General features: G+C 37.5%; 1 protein-coding gene across 3 annotated transcripts in view; it reads right to left on the reverse strand.

Moving 5' to 3' along the window:
• Window positions 1-706: 706 nt before the first annotated feature.
• Window positions 707-25,496, reverse strand: part of Hif1a (hypoxia inducible factor 1 subunit alpha) — a 44,456-nt gene continuing 19,666 nt past the window's right edge. The window contains exons 2-15 of one of the 3 annotated variants that reach the window (XM_027418247.1): window positions 20,528-20,718; window positions 19,396-19,541; window positions 19,228-19,312; window positions 16,980-17,092; window positions 15,120-15,322; window positions 11,748-11,854; window positions 10,093-10,240; window positions 8,124-8,344; window positions 7,251-7,537; window positions 6,257-6,379; window positions 5,687-6,132; window positions 3,936-4,050; window positions 2,897-3,023; window positions 707-2,083 (exon numbers count right to left, since the gene is read on the reverse strand). In XM_027418247.1, the coding sequence (XP_027274048.1) occupies window positions 1,932-2,083; window positions 2,897-3,023; window positions 3,936-4,050; window positions 5,687-6,132; window positions 6,257-6,379; window positions 7,251-7,537; window positions 8,124-8,344; window positions 10,093-10,240; window positions 11,748-11,854; window positions 15,120-15,322; window positions 16,980-17,092; window positions 19,228-19,312; window positions 19,396-19,541; window positions 20,528-20,718 (2,464 nt within the window). In that variant the 3' untranslated portion in view covers window positions 707-1,931. Of the gene's footprint in view, window positions 2,084-2,896; window positions 3,024-3,935; window positions 4,051-5,686; window positions 6,133-6,256; window positions 6,380-7,250; window positions 7,538-8,123; window positions 8,345-10,092; window positions 10,241-11,747; window positions 11,855-15,119; window positions 15,323-16,979; window positions 17,093-19,227; window positions 19,313-19,395; window positions 19,542-20,527; window positions 20,722-25,496 lie in introns of all 3 variants that reach the window. The other 2 variants (XM_027418248.1, XM_027418246.1) reach the window with 2 other exon arrangements.

Genomic DNA, 25,496 nt, shown 5'->3' on the forward strand with positions numbered 1-25,496 from the left:
CCACTAAGTCATCTCTCCAGTCCTGAGTAAAGCTACTTAAAAATGTTTTTAAAATACTAATAGTGATGCATATAGCTGGAAGATATGTGGTGTTTATTTGGAAGTTTCTAAAATTGACAATTACAGGATATTGTTTTCTTTTTACCTGTCAAAGTAAAGAAACATCAGGTAATATACGATTATCTGTAAAATGCATCTACATGTTCATGTGCCATGTACCCGTATCATTAAACCAAACCAACCAAGATAATGTTCTAAGATGTAAGAGTCTTTGACCTGCCACTTAGCCTTTGGAGCTTGGGGAACTGTCTTATTTCAGCCCTAGCTTTATTTATCTGCTACTGGGAACAGATTTGGAATGTAGAGGAGCCTGGAGCCCTTACAACAGTATATAATAATGATTTTCATGATTTGTTTCATGTATTCCATTCATACTGAAAATACTGAAGTTTTGTGTTTTATATTTTAATAGTTATAAATTTATAATGGCAAATTCCTAAAAAGAATTTCTCTTTACAGTGCAATATTGTGATTTGTCATTACTTAACATGACATTTGGGAATACATTATACATTAGATAATGGCAATAATGAATGTAGAAACATACAATGTAACTTTTATAAAGAATTTAAATTGGGGGAAGTCCTTTTATGACCTGGAAATGTTGAAACAAATGTTATTTAAACATAAAAGCTGACCCATGGGGGCCTGGTCCACAAAAGATGTTTATTTGATGTAACAAAACAGTACAGTTAGTGTTAGACCCAACCACAAAGAACAAGGGAATGAAAAATTTATACAATGTACATAGAAAAAACAAGATGTTTACTATGACAACTCTACATTCCTAAAATAATGCTTCTAAAAAATCACTCAATTATTGAAGTCTATATGAAAAAAGATGTTAATAGCGACAAAGTGCATAAACCAAACATCATATTTTGAACAAATTAATATACTAGGCAATTTTACTAACAATCCATGATTCTTTTGTTGTTTACAGTATGCTCAAAATGTCTTTACACCAACAGGGTGGGCAGAACATTTATGTTTAATATTAATTACACAATATTAGCATAAGCTTTCACAACTACATAGGGGACTGTTTTCTTTTGATCTGGTAAAGTAACTAAAGAAACATCAGTTAATTTCTCTGAATTGAGAATTTTATCCAAATAAATGCCACATACCTTCCGCATATATGCATCTCTCTCTATATCATGTAAATGGCTTTACCCATATAAAGAAACCATACAGTTTAAGAATCATTATAAGATCAACAGTGTCATGATCCAGGCTTAACAATTTCATAGGCCAAAAAAAATTTCTTCTTAAAAACTAGTTTTATAAATGCAGAATATATTGCATGAGTAACTGCTGGTATTTTTAAGAAAATATATTGTGCAACTGTGGCTACCATATACTGCTGGCAAAGCATTATTTTCATGTAAAACATGAAAAAATGAGTAAAAAATTTTCAACTGCCTATGATCATGATGAAGATTTACTGCCTTCTTAAAAAATTATATTGGCATTTCATTAAAAATAATTCAATAAGGGACAAACTCCCTCACCAAAAATAAATAAATAAAAAGGTGCATTTTAAATGACACTACTGCAATGCAATGGTGAAAATACTGAGGAAATGTGAATGTGATCTGGCATTAAAAGGACATATTAAAAAGAGCATTAATGGAAATTAAGTAGAAAGGGGATTAAAACTAAACTATCTGAGTTGTGCAGTGTTGTAGCCAGGCTTCTAAAATTAGATATAGAAAATATAAATAGACTGCTGAGCCACCAGTGTCCAAAAATAAACAACAGAAACAAAAAAACCCAAACAAACAACATAACAATAACTGAACAAAAAAACAAAAACAAAAACAACAACAAAAAAAGAAATAATCAAAAGGAATGAGATTATGAAAAGCTCAGTTAACTTGATCCAAAGCTCTGAGTAATTCTTCACCCTGCAGTAGGTTTCTGCTGCCTTGTACCGGAGCATTAACTTCACAATCGTAACTGGTCAGCTGTGGTAATCCACTCTCATCCATTGATTGCCCCAGCAGTCTACATGCTAAATCTGAAAAACAAAAAGATACCTAAGTATCATTAAATTGATTAAACACCTATTTTGCAGTAGGTATTGGGTAAAATAAAATAAATTTCTGGAAGGGCTTTTTTTTTTTTTTAAACCTAAGGGCCATGCCCTCAGCTGTGCAAACAAGTAAGTGTAATCAAGTTAATTTCCACTGCCAGGATGTTTATGCAGAGTCTGCTCTGAAATACCTAACCCCTGGATTTCAATTGTAGACAGCAGACGAAATGCTACTGTACTTCATCTTTCTTTTTGATTTATTTATTTATTTGTTTGTTTGTTTGCTTGTTTGTTTTTCGGGACAGGGTTTCCTCTGTATTGAGCCTATCCTGGCACTCGCTCTGGAGATCAGGCTGGCCTCGAACTCCCAGAGATCCTCCTGCCTCTGCCTCCTGAGTGCTGGGATTAAAGGCGTGCGCCACCAATGCCCGGATCTTCCCCCCCCACCCCTTTCTCCCCTTCTCCTCTTTCTTTCTTTCTTTCTTTCTTTCTTTCTTTCTTTCTTTCTTTCTTTCTTTCTTTTCTTTCTTTCTTTCTTTCTTTCTTTCTTTGAGACAGGGTCACACTTTGTATTTGTAGTCATTACTGGTCTATATCTCATTATGTATACCAGGTTGGCCTGGAATTCAGAGATCTGTCTGTCTCTATCTCCCAAGTGCTGGGATTAAAGGTGTGTGCCACCATCACCCAGCTACTTTTTAATTTCCTAAGGAACCAAAACCTTTTGGGGAACTCCTAAAATAATCTCATATTTAAACTTTCCCTTGTGTTGGTTAAGAACAGAAAGAATAAGCTAACCAGAGGGAATTAAAATAATTGTCTTCTGCTCCATTCCATTCTGTTCACTGGATTTGCATCCTTTCACACGTTTCCAAGAAAGTGACGTAGTAGGAGCACGGTCACCTGGCTGCTGCAATAATGTTCCCTAAAAAAGAATAAAGTTAACATTTAGTATGTTGAACTGTTCACAATAAAAAACCTGCAGTCAGCATACATTTAATAGCAACCTATAAGCCAGTTTCTTAAACAATGCTCTAGAATTTAAAATTTTCTTATATTAATGTAGTAATCTTTCATTTATTCTTATAATAGTATGATAAAGCTATTTCTTCCTCATTATTGCTAATGTGTCTTTAAGTACTTTCCAGTCAATCTGTTCTATGGATAAGCTAGCCTCAACTGTCCCCAAAACTTAATGCTTCTTTAAAAAAATATTTTAGATTTATTTTTATTTTATGTGTCTGGGTATTTTGCCAGTGTGTATGTGTGAACACCACAGGTGTATGGTGCCAGCAGAGGTCATAAGATCAGATTGGATTTGCTGGAACTGGAGTTGCAGAGGGTTGTGATCCATTGTAGTGGCATCTTGCTCTGTCAGTGTTATTTGCCAGTGATGGCCACATGAGACTGCATCTTCTCTACCTTATAAAGGGTCACCTCTGAACACCTGAAGCCACGCCCATAGGGTGTGGCCACCACAAGTTCACTGGCAAAGCAAGATACCACTACCATGTGGGTGCTGGGATTTGAACTTGCATTCTTTGGAGAAGCAGTCAGTACTCTTGACTACTGAGCCATCTCTCCAGCCCCAGTGCTTCGGTAATAAGCAAAATAATTTACTGGAAAGAAAATGAGAGTGGTGTTGATACTGAGGGTAAAGTAATGGGCAAACTTTACTTCTTCCTCTAAATTTATCTGCCAGGTTTGTTTTTCACACCTGAATTTATTTCATTAAATACAAGTTTTTTTGTTTTTTTTTTTTTTTTAAAAGCCCCATGGTAGCTTTTGAAAAATATAACTGTAGTATTTATTTGGAAGACAACACACCACTACTCACACTTACAATCCCTGCTGCTTGAAAAAGGGAGCCATCATGTTCCATTTTTCGCTTTCTCTGGGCATTCTGCAAAGCTATTATCTTTGGATTTAATTCTTCCTCAGGAACAGTATTTCTGGAAAAGAAAAAAGCAACCATTCTATAGAAGACCACCACTGTTCGTGGACTCATATTTTGGGAGACTACTGAAATGCAAGATGACATTCATTTTTGTATAGTATTTTCAATTTATACTTGTTTTAGCTAGACGAAGAGTTACACACCTATAATCCCTGTTTGAATACAACCTAGCTACATTTTAAGTTTAAGGTTGCCTGGACTACACTGTGAGAACCTGCCTCAAAACCAAAACAACAACCAAAGAAAATTTACATTCATTTTAACCTTACTCTAACACTTAAGGATGGCTATGACATGTACTCCGTAACCATTTTATAAACGAGAAACTGAGGCCAGCTAGGTAGTTTGCTCTAAGTCCCTCTGCTGATTAATTATAGCCATGGAAGTACATGCCAGGTCTTCACATACCTATCTCCTCCACAGGGACCTCTGCACTCTACTGGTCTGGCCTCAGTACTGACCAATATATTCGAGTTGCTGTACCTGAAATATTAGGCCACAAGGAATTATGATAAAGTCAGTTAAGCTTCTCGTATTTGCTTTGGTTTTCCAACAGAAAGCCAAATGGCTAAGTCATATATGACTAATGATTTTATAAATGTAGGTTTTTAATTTTAAAATATTTATAAACCATGTAGTATATAAGCAAGCTGGTTTAAAATTTTTATGTATGTTATGTTCATGAAATATAATTCAGTCTATCATATAAATATCATCTCTGGTTGTACTGTTTATCTACTTATGTGGTGTGTGTGTATACCACCACTCATCTTTGGTTTTAAGCTTGTAATTCTCCTGACTCAGGTGCCTGAGAGCCTGGACTAAAGGCATATATTACTATACCCAAATGAAAATACTGAATTCATCTAAAGCCCCAAGCATTTTTCCTAGCTTAAGAAAATGGCAGCCTGTCCTAGCACTTCAGACGAAGGGGGAACAAAGATCCACCCAGTTACAGCAGCGTCCTTTCGCCTGCTATCAGAGGCAGCTTGCTCTGTCTAGGCACAGAATAGAAGGAATCATTTTTCTTTCACTCACTAATTAGTGAAAATTACTTCCCTGTAGGTACAGCTTCAAATTTAAAACACATCAAATACCATTACATATTATATACAGAAATTCTAAATATTTGCTCAACCATTGTTTCATCCCATAGAAACAATATTGTAAGTCATTCTAGAACTTTTGGTAGATCTAAACAAAGCTTATTTTCTTTATAATAATAATGATAACACAAAAATATGCAATGAAGAATAACAGTAAGTTTAAGGCTAGAAATTATATGCAAGATTTTAAAAAGAAGGCCTGCAAATATCCATATTTACAAGTGAGGACTAAACACCACCAGTTTTCAGTCTGGGATGGGAAAGAACCATTTAGCTGAAGGGCTTTTCTTCAGGTATAAACACCTGACATTTTTTTGCTTACCGGCCGGACTTAGTTTTAGAGGTGTTGGAAGACATCCTTCTGACCTTCTATACTTGGACAACTGATAGGATTGTGTGGGAGAAGTTATAAGGTAACTTTATGATGTTCCTTAGAGCACATGTCAGAAAGATGGCTATATATTTAGAAGTCATTTAACGTCACCTATGTACTAGAACATGACAGAACAAATATGTTCCAAATACCTTTGACTCAAAGTGACAGATACATTAGGGCTCCTTGGATGGGCTTTCTCTGTCTGATCTCTGACTCTCTTTCCTGCTCTGTCTGGTGAGGCTGTCCGACTGTGAGGAGGAGCACTGTATGTTGATGCTGTAGCAGCTGTCGTTTCTTGAGGTACATGGGTAGAAGATGGAGATGCAATCAGTATTTTAATGTCTTCTATATTGTCCTTCGTCACTGTTTTTAATTCATCAGTGGCGGTGGTGGTTGTGGTGGTGGCAGTCTTGGCAGCAGCGGCAGTAATGGTAGGTTTCTGTAGCTGGGTCTGCTGGAACACTGTCACTGTGCTCACACTTGGAGGGCTTGAGGAACTGCTCTCTAATGGTGACAACTGATCAAAGGAGCGCAACTGGAAATCATCATCCATCGGGATATAGGGGGCCAGCATCTCCAAATCTAAGTCAGTATCCTTTCAAACAATAAATAAATAGAAGAGTTTTTATAATGACCACATCTTGTAAAAGAAAAACAAGTTAAACCCAGTCACTATGGGCTAAAAATTAATAAAATACAAAATAAGTGAGTCAACACACCTGAGTTGAAAATGGATTCTTTGCTTCTGTGTCTTCAGCAAACAGCTTTTCGACCAGTTCCAACTTGAATACATTGACCATATCGCTATCCACATCAAAACAATATTCACTGGGACTGTTAGGCTGTGAAAGGAGTTAGGAGTATTTACTTTTTCCTGAAGAAGTCCTTAGGTTTTCTTGTTAATAAGTTTCAAGCACATAGATATTATAAAGCTTTATCTAACTAAAAACTATGATTGAAAGATTTGTTTAGTAGGCTGTGGTGGAGCACACCTCTAATCCCAGCACAAGGGGAGGCAAAGGCAGAAGAATCTGTAAATTCAAGGCCATCATGGTCTACAAAGTGAGCTCCAAGCCAAAAAGGGTTACATAGTAAGACCCTGTCTCAAAAAAAGCAAAACAAAACCAACCAACCAACATCTCCCCAAAATTTGTTTATTCTAAAGAATAAAATTCACCAAACAATTTAAGTTCTACAATGGCACCTAATTATCCAGTTAACGAGATATTTTCACTGGAATCTTATATTCATCATGTTAGGAGTTAAAGGTAAGAATTTTAATAAAAAATACTGTAGCTTGGTATAACAGTTTGCTTTTCCTAATTTTTCATTAGATCAATGACAAAATGAATCAAATACTTACATGCTGGGCAAATCAAAGCAAAGAGTATATTCTCCAAAAGGGTTTGAGATACCATATTGCTTAACTTACACCTGCCAACTTTAATTCCTAACAGTTTAATATAGAATCCAGATTTATTTGTGCTTCACTAACCCAGTTGCAAAGTTCAAATCTAAGCTCTCCTGCTCCCAAGCACAGTGTTAATAGCAGAGAGCTCTGAAACAGAATTGTTCTGGATTTGGAAACAGTTGTTTGTGACACTTTCAACCCTGGTCCAACCTAGATATTAAAAAACCACTTCTGTTGGGTTTTGAGAACTATCAATATCAGGCATATTTATCCTTTATCTTTTCTTTCATCATGGTACTCACCTCAGGTGAACTTTGTCTAGTGCTTCCATCAGAAGGACTTGCTGGCTGATCTTGAATTTGGGGCATGGTAAAAGAAAGTTCCAGTGACTCTGGACTTGGCTCTAATTTTAATGCAACTTCTTGATTCAGTGCAGGATCAGCACTACTTCGAAGTGGCTTTGGAGTTTCAGGGGCAGGTAACGGAGACATTGCCAGATTTATATTTGTGATTTTTTCATTAGATGAGGGGAACATTACATCATTATATAGTGGAACATCTTCGAGTTGTTGGTCTTCAGTTTCCGTGTCTGTAGAGGAAACATTTCTTCAGTCTAAAGAACATCAGGATTTTAACAGTCATAGATATTTTTTACCTTTTATAAAAGATTTGTGATTCACTCAGTTCTCTTTAACTGGAAAGTTTATGGACATAACAGCATGATCATTAAGTCTGAGTTATCTTTTTTGTCCACCACTGACAACTCCTAGGTTGTGTATCTCCAATCTCGTTATAAACTAAAACTTAGCCTAATTTGAAGTAACATTTTTCATTTTCATCTTTGCTTTATGGCATGATTGCTTTGTTAATCGTTTAGCATTTACCTAATTACACCTATTGCATTTTAACTCTACTGAATGGTGCAGCTGGGTGGCAGGGAGGGTATTAGAGGGTACCTTCAGGATACTCTGAACTGCAATTCCCAACAGAACACAAAAATAAAAGTAGGAAGGCTATGAAATTTCAGAAACAAATACATTAAACAATACCTTTGAAATACTATTAAAAAAAAGTGTAAGCATCATGCAAATACGTAAGCCAAGAAAGTGCAGCTGAATTGGGACAGGAAGCAGCAGACACAGCTGAAGAAGTGGACAGACTAATTAAGCACCCACCATCGCTGCCAAAATCCAGAGATATGATTGTGTCCCCAGCAGCTGGGGCCAGCAGGGTTAGAGCATCAGGTTCTTTCTTAAGCTTATCAAAGAGACAGCTTGTATCGTCTGATTCAACTTTGGTGAACAGCTGAGTCATTTTCATATCTGAAGATTCAACTGGTTTGAGGACACATTCTGTTTGTTGAAGGGAGAAAATCAAGTCGTGCTGAATAATACCACTGTCAAAAAAGGAGAGATTAGTATTTGTAAATTAGCACTTGACATGATGATAATAAGGGGGACTGTGAAACAACCTTGTCTCTTCAATTATGCTTTATATAAAAAAAGCATCTCAACATTCCTTGAGATGAATAATCTCTCATGCATATTTGCCACATTTCTTTTCCCTCCCAGTGCTGATGATTGAGCCCAAGACCTTTGCACACTAGGAAAGCGTTCTACTATTGAGAAATGTGTATTATTTTAGAACACCAATATGAAGCCGGGCGGTGGTGGCACATGCCTTTAGTCCCAGCACTCAGAAAGCAGAGGCAGGTGGATCTCTGTGAGTTCGATGTCTTGAACTACCCCCACCCCCCAAAAACAATAAAAACATCACCAATATGAAAATAAAAATTTAAATAAAATTCACTAATTAAAATATTCAACTTATTTGAATTGAAACATTCTTTGAGAATAGGGGTGGTGACAAGAACACTCGAAACACAAGCAGAGTAAGGCATTTGTGCAATGCACACAATAAAAAGGCCACAAAATTACTCGTCAGCATTAACACATGAGACATCATCTACAGATGATCTTACAATATAATGCTAATGACCATAGTCTTTATGAGAGGCGCCATACTTTCTTGGTGGAAATAATATAGTGATGTCATTCATAAGATAGGAAAGAAGAGGGAAAGGGATGATGAACAACCACCCAGCTTCATGTCTGGCATCAGCGTACTTTTAGCTAACCCATTACATGTTCAATTTATGAAACCAACTAAGAATACAAAGACTGATGTATACAACCCTTGCCTTCAAGTAGTTTATATCCAATGTGAAATGGATAAGATCACAATACACTGTGATCACTCCTAAGATGGGGAAAGGATGTTTCATAGAAAGGTGAACAAGCTGGAATTTGGGCTCAAGTAACAATCATGAGGCAGACTGGGAGAGGAAGAATAGTTTTATATAAAGGCAAAAAAACCACAAAAGAACTCTTTAAACTAAGATGATTCTTTGGGCTTAGAAGTGGTAAGGCATGGAGTTTGATCCTAGCATCAAAAATATCCCCCCAAAGAAACAATAGAAACTAGAAGTTGTAAGAACAAAAACAATGGCCCAAAGTCTTCACAAGACAGGTGACCTGGATTTTGGTAGCATCCGTGAAAGTTATGCTGGAGAATGCTGGCACAGCCCTGCAAACCTACATAGGGCAGCTGAAAATTCAAGGCTGGTCTGGTCTACAGTGAGTTCTAGGCCAGCCAAGCCTACTCACAGTGAGACAGGAAAAAAGAAGGGGAAGGGTATGGAACATAGGAAAATGAGCTATCCACATTAGAGAACTCTGCCTGGCAATTAAATTAGAATGTTTTGGTCATGTGAAGAGTGACTAAATGGGGCACAGCTTGCTGAAATAACTTATAGCATTCATGACTGTAACAAAAGCCCTGTGTCACAACACACAGCCTGTCACAGTGCCCTCCTACAAGACAGCCATTTAACTTTCACAGAATCTTTTGGCCCCAGGATAGCAGCTGCTTAAAACACAACTACCAGGAAAACAGATCCACAGACTGATTAAAAAAAAAAAATGATACTCTTTTGTGGATCACTGGAATAGCTGGTTTGGAAAGTTGGGCCAGAGTATAAATCATAATCCAGTAGAAGAAGTAAAAATAAAACTCAGTTTTTATCATTTTATATCTTCTTAATAAAGGCACATAAATGTAGAAAGTGTCTCTTCACAATCTTACCTCACAACGTAGTTCACACACACAATGCACTGTGGCTGAGAGTTCTTTGTATTATATATGACAGTTGCTTGAGTTTCAACCCAGACATATCCACCTCTTTTGGCAAGCATCCTGTACTGTCCTGTGGTGACTTGTCCTTTAGTAAACACTAGGGATAATAAAGGATTGCAAAGAAAACAACTCAATTTTCAATAAAAAAAAAAAGTGATGAATGTAGACTGTTGGGTTTTGTTTTTTGCTTTTTTTTTTTCCAGGCCAGGGTCTCTCTATGTAGCCTTGGCTGTCCTGAAACTCCTTATGTAGACCAGGTTGGCCTCACACCCAGAGATCTGCCTGCCTCTGCCTCCCCAGTGCTGGGGGTAAAGGCTGGTGCTGCTGTGCTTGACTGAACCATTGCTGTTGGTTTGTTTGTTTGTTTCAAGGGAGATATACTTAAATAAATAGTTGTGACTGTTTAAAATGAGAAAGGCCAAACATACCTAAAAACAAACCCCAAAGAAATTTCCTATCTTAAGCCAGGAGTGAAGGACAAGGTGTCTGCAGTTTCTTTAATGACTTATGGTGAAAGTGTCAGACTAGAGACTGATCACAGGGTACATTTAAGAAAATGGAGCTGGGTAGTGGTGGTGCACCTCTTTAGTCTCAGCACTCAGGAGGCAGAGGCAAGCAGATCTCTGTGAGTTCGAGGCCAGCCTGGTCTACAAAGCTACATAGAAACCCTGTCTCAAAAATAAAAAAAGGGGCTGGCCAGGTGGCTCTGTGGTTAAAAGCACTGGCTGTTCTTCCAGAAGTCCTGAGTTCAATTCCCAGCACCTACATGGCAGTTTACAACTGTCTATAACTCCAGTTCCAGGAGATCTCACATCAATGCACATAAAATAGTTAAATAAATTCTTTTTAAGAAAAAAAAAAAGAAAGAAAATGGTACCAGTTTTTTTAAGCACCAGAGAACCAATCACTGTAAAAAATTATACTCAGAACATTTGAATATATAAGTTCATGTCATACTATAGCCTTCTGTCAATTCATGCAGTCTAAATTAATTACTGACTTAAGAGAATGTAGTAAATCAATCATGATGATGCCGTTGTGAGTATCCATGCTCTGACTACAACTTAGGCATACTCTGTAGTTCAAGGCAAATTACACTAATTCAATGATACTCAACTCAGTACCCTCAATCATATTGGGAAGTCATGTTTAGGTCCAGATTAAATAGGCAAGTGAGGAATTATGAAGTTTAACTTAGTTTGGTATCATAGATTTATTTGAGTAAAATTCAGAAACCTCCTATATGTCAAGGGTGTCAGTTATCACATGTGTATACTAATCCTACTCACTAGTTCATGAACAAATGCTTTGTGACTACCTCCTATTGACCAACCACTGATTTCAGTACATATGTACGTAGGCTAGATAATCTATAATATTTGACTTTTATGGGATACTTTATGTATTTATTATTAAATGACTTTACTTTTTGCTAATATTTGTAACAAAACAATAATTTCATTATCAAGACATCTTATGAAGGGGCTGTAGGATGCTTGTCTAAGGAGACTGGGTGGTAATTTTAACTAGAAAGTAGAGGTACAGTACAGACTGCAGGACTTAAGCAATGACACTATTTCCTTGAGTTCCTCTACTGTACTTACTGTCATGATGAGTTTTGGTCAGATGATCAGAGTCCAAAGCATGATAATATTCATAAATTGAGCGTCCCAAAAGTTCTTCTGGCTCATAACCCATCAACTCAGTAATTCTGTTTAAAAAAAAAAAAGATTATCTTTTGCTTAATAAGTTTAGAACTCACACTTAACTATTCTATACTTTGGCTGGGCAGTGGATTCCTTTAATCCCAGCACTCTGGAAGCAGAAACAGGTGGATCTCTGTGAACTTGAGGCCAGCCTGGTTTACTGACAGAGTTCCTGGACATCAGGGCTATACAGAGATACCCTGTCTCAGAAAACAAACAAAAAACCAAACAACAAAACCAAAAAACACCCCATCCCCCCCCCCCCCCCCCGGCAAAACAAACCAAACAAAAAAACCCCAAATTCTGTACTTAGTATAAAGTCACTTAGATCAGTCCCTGATATCTGACTTATCCCTTTTACCCAAACTCATGACCTATTTTTTAAAACACATTTCATTATACACACTGTTGGTATCAAAGCAGGGTATATTAGTAAATCTTAATGATGCTAAATGAAATGACAAAAGTTCCAAAGACAGTCACAATTATCTTAAAATACAGTATAAATCTATAGCAGTTTATTTTTCATTCAGTGAAAATCTTTACCCTATTTTTAGGCCTGTGGCAAGGCCTCACTTTAATATCAACTATAAAATTTCACTATTAAGCCAAGGACATCCATACTAAATGGAAAGTAAATATTAATTTTCTAAAATTAAGAGGATTTCACATGAAAGAACGGCATCTAAAAGAAAAAGGGCTGAAAACGGATTCAGGGAGCCTCCTGGTCCCTGGGTATCAGCCTGGAAACCATGAGGACCCATTTTATGAGAAAGACAAGTCTGTCCTCGTCACATTAAACCAATTACAAACATTTTTCACTGAAGTCTTTCTGGGAACAAACATGAACCAAGTGTTGACACTTCTCAGTTTAGATTCCAGAGGACTTAAAAAAAGCCAACAAACAAAAAAACCAAGGTGCAGGTAAAAGATACTCATATGTCTAAAAAGCAAACACCTAATTACAGAATGGGCATAAGGAAGGTATCTTTGTTCATAACAGTATGTTAAATAATATAGCTTAGCTGTTACAGTTTAAGATCTGCCATTTACTCTAAAACCAACAAAGCAGATTTATTGAAGCATAAATCAAACTTTGACTCTTCAAAAAGGGATAACCAAAATACACCAACACTAGATGGCAGCATTACAAAGATAAATAAAATATACTTTAAAAATATGTGTTTTCTCCTTCATCCCAGAATGGTAGTAGGGATTAAATCTAGAGCAGTGATTCTCAACCTTCCTACTGCTGAGACTCTCTAACACAATCCCTCATGTTGTGGTGACCCCCAATCATAAAATTATTTTCATTGTTACTTTATAACTAATTTTGCTACTGTTCTGAATCATAATGTAAACATCTGTGTTTTCCAATGGTCTTGGGCCCCCTGTGAAAGGGCCTGTCAACTGTCAAAAGGGACATGACTCACTGGTTGAGAACCCTGATATGGGGGCTCACAATGCTAGACAAAGGTCCTCCCTACCCCATCTTGGTGCTGGTGATTTGGAGCTGGTGATTTGTACTAGTTTTCAGTTTTAAATGTTTGCTAAGAATTTCTTGCTCTATACCACCTCAGAATCAAGACACAGAAAAAAATTTGCCCAATTTTAAGAAAACCTTTACATCACATTTCTAGCATCCAGGACCATTAAAATGGGCCATCAGGTAAGGCACCTGCTACCAAACTTGGCAGCGTGAATTCAGTTTCTGGAACCCACGTGGTGGAAGGTGAGAATGAACTCCCACAAACTGTCCTCTGTCCTCTACCTTTGTGCTGTGACCCACATGAACCCACATACATGCACTCACACATGCTACCGCTGAGTGTGGAGGTGCATCTAGCCCTAAAAATTATTTGAATTGCTCTTACATAGTTTTACACACGTAAATAAAATTCCAACATAATGAAATACTTTTTAATTAAACATTCATGTTTCTGGTGTAATTCTAGACATGAAAACACAATGAGAAAACCTAACCTGTGGGCAATCTTCTGGTAAATAACTTGCTTGTCATTTTATTATATTTAGATTTAATTGCACACTTTTTCTTTCTTTCTTTTTTTTGAGACACAGACAGACTACAAAGTCCTGACTAGACTGGAGTCCGTATGTAGTCCAGGCTGGCTTTGAACTTTTGGTGACTTCCCTGTCTCAGCCTCCCAAGTGTTTTGAGATCACAGACATAAACCACCACATCCAGAATGTACAGCATCTTTTGATAAATAAAAATCTTCCCATCTACAATCCTACAAGAAACAACTGATGCATTTCTAATAAGAAATTGGCATAATCTGATCATTACCTTGGGAAGCCCTCTTTGGGCACAATGGGTGTAAGAGTAAAAGGGCACAGATCTGTTGGTAGAAATGAAGCTCACAAGTTTGTGGGAACAACTCAGGCCAAAGGTAATGAAGTAAAGAATTCATGACAGGAGCACAAAGGTAGATAGAACAATGAGGAGAGACAGTTGAATGAACAATGCATTTACAATACTTAGAGACCAACTAAGTGTAATGTGTGGTAAAAGTTAGAGTCAACAGTGCTATGTCAACAACACTAGGCATCACAAGAGGAGTAGCAATCTGTCATGCTGCTGTTTGGGAACAGCAGTGGTTCAGTTCAGGAACACAAGTATTTACTTCATTATACAGAAAACGATCTAGACAGGAATATCAAGTTGGCAGTTACACACAAGTAGTAACAGATTTGGGAAATGGGGACAGGAACTGTGGGTGGAGTTGAAGGTGCTCAAGGAGAACATATAGGTTAAAGACCAAAATTTTGTTGCCTACTCTATATAAGCTTTAGGTCTTTGAAATTTACATTCTCAAGATTCCCTAAAGCAAAAGAACGTCATGATTTTTGTGGTTGTTTCAATACCTTTTGAATGCTTGGACAAGTGATCCATCTGACCTACATCCCTATCCTGAAACATATTTTTGTGAGACAGCTTACTTTCAACTCCCTTTCCTCCTGCCCATCTCCCAGTTGCTGAGATTACAGGAGTGTGCCACCAGATCCATCTGAGAATCTCATCTTAATAGATTTGCAGAACACCTGGCAGAATATTTATAGTACACAGTCAATGTTTAATAGATGCATGAATTTACAAAGCTAATCTTATGTTTTTTTTGTGTTCCAGGATGCATCTTTATATTTAATTTCATGAACACATGCAGTGTACCATTAAGTTTTTACTACAGTGAGTGTAAAAAGGCTACAGAGAAATTTAAAATTTAAAAGTATAAAATAGAATTAATTTACCTTTCATCACAGTAAGAAAATTTCATATCCAGGCTGTGTCGACTGAGAAAAGTCTTGCTATCTAAAGGAATTTCAATATTTGATGGATGAGGAATGGGTTCACAAATCAGCACCAAGCATGTCATGGGCGGTTTCTTGTACCCACACTGAGGTTGGTTACTGTTGGTATCATATACATGAATATGGCCTGTGCAGTGAAGCACCTGTGCATGAGCAAGAAAACAAGCAGTTATCTTTTTTTTTTTTTTTAAAGGGGCAAAAAGAAATATAGGTCAGTAATTGAGTTTGACCTGACAAACTTTGATAGATGTGTATCTTTGAAAATAAAAAAAAAAAAAGTTTTTCCCATGACACCATCTACAATCTAATCTATGTATTACAGTTATTTTAAAGTAAGTAGGGGTAGGGGAAGAGCTGGAGAGCTGGCTTGGCAGTTAAGATGTAAGATATTTAGGTATTTTTTTTAAAGAACATTTTGAGGGTGGGGTTCTGGAGAGATGAGTTAGTGGTTAAGAGTACTTACTACTTTCCCAGAGGACCAAGATGTGATTCCTAGCACCCACATGGCAGCTCACAACCACCTGTAATTCTAGTTCCAGAGGATCTGATGCCTTTTCATTTCTTCAGGCACCAAGCATGTATGTATATTATGCACATAAAATAAAAACTAGGAATCACTTATAATACATAATATGGATCTAATGTCCTCTTCGGGCCTCTGCAAGCATTTGGTACACTTACATACATCCAAGTAAAACACACACACACACACACACACACACACACACACACACACACACACACACCCCACATGTGCACACGTGTGCACACACATGCATGCAAAACAAAAATAATAAATGAGTCTTTTTTTTAAAAGTCCCCTTGTGTAAATCTGGGCTGTCTTCTTCACCCATCTTATTATTATAGTTGATTTTGCTGTGTTGATTATGGTTCAGTATTGAACAAGGAAATGAAACAGTGATGAGGAGAAAAATTAAACTAAAACAGGATTTAAATACTAGTTGCCAAAGCCAACTGACTATGTTAGCTTGGTATTGAAATACCACATTTCCCATAATTTAAGTTTATATCTCAAACTGGTAAGTTACGTCATTGTTTTGAATGGAGATTACATAGACTTGGATGCAAGTGCAAATATGCAAAAAGGGAACAATTATAATTTCCCCCTTATAATTCTTTTTTAAAATTTATTTTTATTAGTAAAAGTAAAGGCGCACGCCTTTAATCCCAGCACTCGGGAGGCAGAGGCAGGCGGATCTCTGTGAGTTCAAGGCCAGCCTGGTCTCCAAAGTGCCAGGATAGGCTTCAAAGCTACACAGAGAAACCCTGTCTCCAAAAAAAATAAAAATAAAAAATAAAAAATAAAAAATTTACTTTTATTTTATGTGTGTAGTGTTCTGCCTGCATGTATGTATGTGCACTGTGTGTGTACCCGGTGCCTAAAGAAGAGGCCAGAAAAGGATACCGGATCTCCTAGAATTGGAGTTACAGATGATTGTGAGCTGACACATGGATGCTGAGAACCAAACCCAGGTCCTTGACAAGTAAGTGCTCTTAACCACTAAGCCATTTCTCCAGCTCCCTCTCATACCTCTAAAACTCTTTTTAGAGGGTTGAGACAAGGTACTGTTTGTTTTGTTTTCTGAGGTAGGGCTTGCTGTGTTTCCCTAGCTAGCAGAGAACTTGCTGTGTAGACAAGGCTGCCTTCAAGCTTACAGCAGTCCTCTGCTTCCCAGGTGCTAGGGTCACTTTCACCGCTCCTGGTGAAAGCTCTTGGCACTAGCAACATGTAAGTGTGTAGATTTATCTATAAATCAAGTGCCCGCTCAACTTACTTACCTTCCATGTTGCAGACTTTATGTTCATTGTTCTCCCCCGGCTAGTTAGGGTACATTTCATTCTGAGAAAAAAGCTTCGCTGTGTGTTTTGCTCTTTACCTTTTTTCACTGGGCCTAATGAAAACAAGAAACAAAAGTTTTAAGTCATAGCTAAACATAGAAACTTGTTACAATAGGAGTAGCAAAGTGACATCTCAGCATTAAGACAACATTTGCTCCCTGTTCACCCACTCTGACACACTGATTAGTTCTGACAGCTCCACCCAGAGGCAGTGTTTATAAGACTGCAGAGATTTCTTGAATTTTAGGAGCAGAGTCCACACTTTACATGATTAGATGACTGTTATTCTTCTGTGGTGGTATAAAGAAAAAATGAAAATGGTATGAGTTTGCCCTAAGTGTGCTGTCAGTATGTAAGTAAGCCCCCCCCCAAGAACTTGAATAAATCATGTCCTCTACCAAACCTAGTAATTCAATTTTGAATAGGCAGCGATATATTTATGGAACTTTAAAAATACCAACTTAACTTTTGGTAGTAAATAGCACCTGTTGTGTGAAACCCAGACAGAATGTTTTAATCAAAAGTTACAGCACTCACGCCATAGTGGTACATGTCAATACTCTTAGGAGTTTAAGGAAGGAGGATGGAGACTTCTAGGCCAACCTAAGCTACACAGTTTGACCTTGTTTAAATTTAAAGTTATAGAAATGGGGATTGGAAATGTTGCTCAATGGAAGAGCACTTCCTTAGCACATGTACGGAAGCCCTGGGTTTGATTCTCCAGCAGCATGAAAAGAAAGTCACAGAAATAAAGCAGAGATAAAGAATTCAAGTCTATTTTGTCCTATGCCAAACCTTGTAACTAAAAAATGAGATTAGATTCAGATGGCTCTAAAATAGCATCTTGATTTCCTATTTTCATTGCTTAGTATGGCTCAAAACAAATGTTTCATTTATATGAAATGCCCAGAGAAGGTGGATTAGAGGTTGCTCAGGACTGAATAAGAAGTATAAGGAGATGGATGAGGCAATGAAAAATTTCTAAAATTGTTGAGAATAATGGCACACGCCTTTACTCCCAGCAGTTGGCAGGCAGAACTCTATGAGTTCAAGGACAACTTGGTCTATTTGGAGTCCTAGGCCAGTCAGGCCTACATGGCGAGACCCTGTCTCAATACAAAGAAACAAAATAAATTTTTTTTTTCTTAAAATGAAAGGTTTGGTGGTAGTTGGCCTATGCCTGTGAATATACTAAAAATCACTGAAATGTATCAAATGGGTACATTTTAGGGTATATAAAACTAAAAGCTTAGAAAAAATTCAAATACTCATTATTCAGGACCTAATGTGTGTACCATGAGTGATGCAAAGATGAATAATTAGATGCAATGCCTTTAAGCATGTATTAGATACAGTAGGGTCAATAGTAATGCAAAGTAGTCAAAGCTTAATAAGAATGCTTTCAAAGAGAAGAATCTCTATGCTGCCAGAGGGAATCAAGAAAGAGAAACCAGTGTACTATACAAGAAGACACTAGTGTGAAGAAACTTCAACTGCTGACTCTGTAATCCAACAAGTACTTCACAAAACTCTCAGGAGTTAGTTACAGGCCTCTTACTACTGCTGTTAATGTGCAAGTATCCACAACATATTACTTTTGCTTTTGACATGGGTCTCACTATATAGCCTCGGCTGGCTTGAAACTACCTACATAACCCAGATAGGCCCAAAACTCAAAAGTTCTGCCTGTATTTGCCTCCGAAATGCTAGGATTAGAGGTGCGCACCACCACATGTAGGACTTCAAACTAGTTCCCAATTAATAAGTCAAAGCACTTAAAATTCTGGTCAACTCCCCACCCCCCCCACTTTGGGCATTGAGAAAGCCTGAAGCCAAACTGCCACTGTTTTTAATAATCATCTAAAATCCTATTACCTGCCATCTGTATTACGATTTCTTGCATTACTACTGTATTTTCATTTATAAATGTCTTGGTTTTTTTATTTACTTTTCCATTTTGTCTACTTGAGTGTGTAATTACTTACTAATTCAATGAATTTTAAAACATTTCTATGGATTTTCTAAAATGTAGAATAACAGTTTTAACAAAGAACAGTTTTAACATTAATGTAAAATAATGTTCTCTCTTAAATGAGTAGATTACCAAGAAATAAAATAAAATTAGTAACAGTATCTGACTGAAAAATCACCTGTCATATTAAATCAAACAATAGACTTTTCTTCTCACCATTTCTGTGTGTAAGCATTTCTCTCATTTCTTCATGGTCACATGGATGAGTAAAGTCAAACACACTGTGTCCAGTTAGTTCAAACTGTAAACACATTAAAAAAAGTTAGATCTAGATCATATAATCATAAAGTACCCAGAAGGACTCTTCATATATGGGGATTTTACCTGAGTTAACCCCATGTATTTGTTCACGTTATCAGAAATGTAAATCATGTCACCATCGTCTGTTAGCACCATAACAAAGCCATCCAGGGCTTTCAAGTAAAAGCAGTTCATCTGTGCTTTCATTTCATCTTCAGTGTCCAGATCACCTACAAGGGCAAAATAAGAGGGAAGAAACAAAATGAGGCTTTATCTCAGATACTTTTAAATATCTACAGTACATATATTTATTTCTGTCCATTTTCATGAGATTTTTTCAGGTGTTTTATATAACTGTTTAAAATAAATTTGCAAACAAGCAAACCACTGAAGAAAAAAAGAAGGATAGTATTTTAAAAAGAAGACAGGCATGCCTTTAGGAAGGCACCCAGCACTAAGGAGGAAGAGCCAGGTGGATCTCTGTGAGTTCAAGGCAGCCTGGTCTATCTAAGCAAGATACAGACTAGCCAGGGTTACATGGTGAGACCCTGTCTTAAAAAAAAAAAAAAAAAATGTGTATGTGAGGGTAGGAGATAGGTAAAGCAGGAGGAAATGAAGGGGAAAGGTCAGTATCTTGAAAATACCTGAATGAAGCTTTGAAAGCTAGTAAGAAAAGGGATGCTGTCATGTGGAAGATCAAGAATGTATTCTAGAGGATGAACAGTGACAACTTCATTGGGCTACAATATCTATTCACTGATCATGCTAATAATGTACCAGGAGCTACAGAGTTATATTTGCATGTTTAAAAATAAAGGGCAAACCAAAACAACTTACAGTACAAAAAGGTAACTAAGAAAACCAAAGCTTGATTAAAGGAGGCAAGAATACTGAAAGGCACTTTTAAGAAGCATTATGTGGAGGCCATGCTGGAGAGATGGCTCAGCAGTTAAGAGCACTGGCTGCTCTTTCAGATCAGCTTGGTTCAGTTCCCAGTGCTCACAGCTGTCTGTAACTCCAGCTCCAAGGGATCTGACACCCTCTTCTGGCCTCCACAGGCATCTTCATGAGCACATTAACCTGCACTGCATGAGTGAGCATATGTAGACACACAGACACACAATAAATCTAAAAGCATTGTGGTCACCTGCTAGAGTAATTTCTAGATGCTTTTAATTTCCAACTTTTAGGTCTCTTATGTTCTTGTAGAACTCACCAGCATCCAGAAGTTTCCTCACACGTAAGTAACTGATGGTGAGCCTCATAACAGAAGCTTTATCAAGATGTGAGCTCACATTGTGGGGAAGAGGCAGCTGATGAGCAAGCTCATAAAAAACTTCCGACTCTTTGCTTCTCCGAGATCTCGCTGCATCTCTAGACTTTTCTTTTCGACGTTCAGAACTCATCCTACTTAACAGAAAGAGAGAGAAAGACAAGAATGTATATATTAGTTTGTCTTAACTTGAATAAAACCAATTTTGCATTTTCCTGTGTACTGTATAAGGATTAGAAGAAGGCATGTAATTATGTAAGACTTGTATGGGAGATGAACAAAACTTTATATAAGATAGCTATACATATTTTGGATCATTGAAAACATAAAAAATTCTTTTAAGATGTCCAAACTTTAAACAGTTCCAAATTTACAGCAGATTATCTGATGCCTCACAGTCATTCCAAAGTATTCTCAGCATAGAGAAACCCTAAATAAGTTTGAAGAAACTGAAATTGTAATTTTATGGTCAGTTTAAGATATCAATAGTTATAGTTTCTTTTGATATCAATACTCTCCCACCTACTCTCTGACCATGGGATTTTACATTAGAAGCTATGACAAGCTACCACTTTCAAGTTGCTTACTTCTTTAGACACTCCCTATCTATTACTAACATAATTGATACCAAATAAATGCAAGAATGTAGAAGTAAGGATGCATCAGAAAACCAACCCATGGGAGTGCTAGTAAAGGTAACAGAAGCATCAATACAATGAATGATACATGCTGAACAATCTTCCAAAAACAGATTTGTGTTGTGGAATATTATTTTAGCTAGGCAAAAAATGTGTTAGAGCCGGGCGTTGGTGGTACACGCCTTTAATCCCAGCACTCGGGAGGCAGAGGCAGGTAGATCTCTGGGAGTTCGAGACTAGCTTGGTCTACAAGAGCTAGTTCCAGGACAGCCTCCAAAGCCACAGAGAAACCCTGTCACGAACCACCCCTCCCCCCAAAAAAAGTGTTAGATTTTCTTATGCTTCGGGAATATTACTTTATGTGAAGGCACGTCACATTTATTTCTCCTGCCTTTGTTAACGATGTAAAGATGTGTTGCATTTGTTTTACCTTGACTGCCTAAGGTACCCGACTGACCTAATAAAAAGCTGAGCAGCCAATAGCTAGGCAGGAGAGGAATAGGTGGGGCTGGTAGGCAGAATAAGTAGGAGGGGAAATTCAGGCTCAAGAGGAGAAGGAGAAAAGAACACGAGAAGAGAATAAGGGAGAAAGACACAAGCAGGGCCAGAAGCCAGGCAGCCACCAGCCAGACAACAGTTACCAGAATAATTCTTTTAACAGTAGATATACAGAAGGAAAGAAAGGTAAAAAATCCTGAGGTAAAAAGTAGATGAAGAGAAACAGGTTAAGTTATAAGAGCCAATAAGAAAAAAGCCTACACTAAGGCCAGGCATTCATAACTAATATTAAGTCTCTGTGTCATGATTTGGGAGCCTAAAGAAGAAAAAGCCTGGTCCAATTTGTTTAAGTCATAACAAGCAGAGCTGTCTTCCTTTGCTTACCTTCCTAGCAATATGCTCTCCTAACTTGAACTGAATGTCAGGCTAAACCTGGCTCTGTTCTTAGTTGCTTCTGTAAGCCTTCCATTATCAAATATTACTCTGTATGAGGTGCTTAGTTATCTCATAACAACCTATAGATAGATTAAACAGCACCCTGTTTTTATGAAAAGAAACTGGGGCTCCACAGATTAAAAACAGCAAATAGGATAGGAACATCAGTGTTTGTCTTTATTCTTCCACAGTCTTCTCTATTAATGGAGAATGCTGCCTCTATTTTATTCCTAAGCTCCAATCTTACTGGGCCAGTTATTTGCTAAATGTCGAAAGCAGCTTAGAATCTATTAAACATTTAGTAATATAATAGGGACTTATTTTATTCAGTTCTTGTATTCTATGAAGGAAGCATGGTCTCCTTCCTTTGAATGTGAGGCTGAAAATTACAAGCATAGAAACCACTTTCTCAAGTAACTGTCAAGAGTCCTCAGCGACTTTCTTGTTATACAATTCTCCAAGGTTAACAAAGAATGTATACATTTGTTAGGTTCTACACTGCAATACAAAAATTTCAATTCAAACACTCAGTGAATCTGTTAAGCTTTTTGACATTGGGATACAACACTATCATCAGTTGTGCAACAAAAAAATTTCAATAAAACCTCATAACTTGGGCCAGGCATTGCTGTCAAACACCTTTAATCCCAGTACTCGGGAGGCAGAGGCAGGTGGATCTCTGTGAGTTTGAGGCCAGCCTAGTCTACAAAGCCAGTGCCAGGATAGGCTTCAAAGCTACATAGAGAAACCCTGTCTCGAAAAAACAAAACAAAACAAAACAAAACAGTTTGACTCAAGAACCATAAGATTTTAAGTAGAGCTATTAAGAAACTTGTCACAAATGGGGGGTAGGTATGATTAAAACACACTCCACACAAGTACAAAATTCTGAAAGAATAAAAATATTTTATAAGGAAAGCATCACTTGGAGCTACTTATCTAAATGAACCAGTATATTCTTAATACTCAAAAATAAAAAATAAAACAAAGCCACAAGAGAATTCCACAATGTCAACAGTTTGAAATTTTTTAAGTGTATTAAAAGTGGTTTCTTTTCCATTTGAATTTTGAAATAAAGTGTATAATAAAATAGCTCTTGAAACTCACTTCATTAATACAATACTCTGGGGGAGGGTAAGGAAGATAGCAGAGATCCACTGGGTTATAATGGACACTAACAAATGCCACACACACACACACACACACACACACACACACACACACACACACACACACACACACGCACACACGCACACTCGCACACGCACACTTACACACACTTTTCCAGGGTCTCACTATATATCCCTGGCTGGCATTCACCCATCTCTGTCTCTGTTCCCCAGTTCTGGAATTAAAGACATGTGACATCACACTTGGCACATTTTTTCCTCTTTTAAATTCATGTGCAGTGGTGGCAGTACTCTATTTGGATGACCATCGATCAACCTAAATATTAAATCAATCTAGGTGTAGAGAACCTTATAAGCAACTCAGAATTCTTAACTACTCTCTTTTCTAAACCACTGAAAAACAGCCACTCAAATGAAGCACTTGAGGGGAAAAAACTGAAAAAAGCTTCCGGGTTTTAGAACCTGAACTGCCTACTTTCTAATCTACTCCCAGGAAAGCTCTGTATCAGTCATCTACAGCAGAACTGCAGGATTCACACAGAATATATTCACAAAGGAAATGAGCAGACTTGCAGCATGCAAAGTACTGTATCCTGCAAACTACCAATTCCATTTATGTTGTTTTTAAGTACAGATGAAGTGAAATTCTGCTTTTTCTATGTCCATATGAAGTGGTGTTTTGGCCAAGTATATAAAGTTTTGTCTTTTGACGAGGTAACCCAATCACAAAAAGACAAACATGGTATGTACTCACTCATAGGCAGATTTCAGACATAGAGTAAAGGATTACCAGTCTACAATCCATACTGCCAGAGAAGCTAGTAAACAAGGAGGACCCTAAGAGAGACATACATGGTCCTCTGGAGAAAGGGAAAGGGTCAAGATCCCCTGAGCAAATTGGAAGCACATGAAGAGGGGGAAGGGAGCTAGGAGATGAGAAGGGGAGAAGAGGAGGGATGCAGAGGACATGGAGCAGAAAGGTTGAGTCAGGCAAAGAATAGAAGATAACAAGAATGGAGATACCATAATAGAGGGAAGCATTTTAGGTTTACAGAGAAATCAGACACTAGGGAAATGTCTGGAGATCTACAAAGATGACACCAGCTAACAATCTAAGCCACAGAGGAGAGGCTACCTTAAATGCCCTCCCCCAATGAGATTGATGACTGACTTATATGCTACCCGATAGCCCTCATCCAGCAGCTAGTGGAAGTAGAAGCAGACACCCACAAGTAATCACTGAACTGGACTGGAATCCAGATGCAGAGAAGGACGAGTGAAGAGCAAAGGGGTCCAGACCAGGCTGGCGAAACCCACAGAAACAGCTGACCTGAACATCAGGGGAACTCTTGCTCCCCAGACTGATAGCTGGGATACCAGCATGGTACTGAACCAGACCCCAGGAACATGGGTTTCAGTGAGGAAAACTCGGAAATCTACGGGACCTGCTGTAGTAGTTCAGTACTTATCACTAGCATGGGTTTGGACTTTGGGAGCCCATTCCACATAGAGGAATACTACCTGAGCCAAGACACACAAGGGTGGGTGTAGGCCCTATCCCAAAGGATATGATAGACTCTGATGACACCCTATGGAAGGCCTCACCATCCAGGGGGAGCAGAAAGGACATGTGACAGGTAAGGTTTTAGTTGGGGGAGGGGGAGGGGAGGACAGGAGGGAGAAGGGAACTGGGATTGTTATGTAAAACAATCTTGTTTCTAATTCAAATTTAAAAAAAATCTGAGAAAAAAGTTTTGTCTTTTGAATATTTTGCTTATCAGTTTTCACAACTATTCTAGATATAATATAAATTAGTAAAATAGCTAAATCTTTGTAGCATTGTGGTTTCTGCCTTAAAAAATGAGAGCACTAGACATAAAACTAATAATCTTAAAATTATTTTGTATAGAACTCCAGAAAGTATTTTAAACCACTGCCTTATTAAGTTTACATACAAAGTTTGTGAATGAAGTTGTATTATGATGAGACCCTATTATTCTTTAGGTTAAGAACACAAAATAATTATAAATATTTTAAGACATATACTTGTGTTGTCTCTTCATTACATCAGAAAGCCTGTTGGCTTCCTGACTTTAAGAGCTGAAATAAGGGCCCACTGGGTTAGAGTGCTTGCTGTTCTTGCAGATGACTAGAGTTCTGTTCCTAGCACCAATAACAGACAGCTCATAACTGCCTGTAACTCTAGCTCCA

This window comes from Cricetulus griseus, chromosome 5, assembly GCF_003668045.3.
Source record: "Cricetulus griseus strain 17A/GY chromosome 5, alternate assembly CriGri-PICRH-1.0, whole genome shotgun sequence".
NCBI lineage: Eukaryota > Metazoa > Chordata > Mammalia > Rodentia > Cricetidae > Cricetulus > Cricetulus griseus.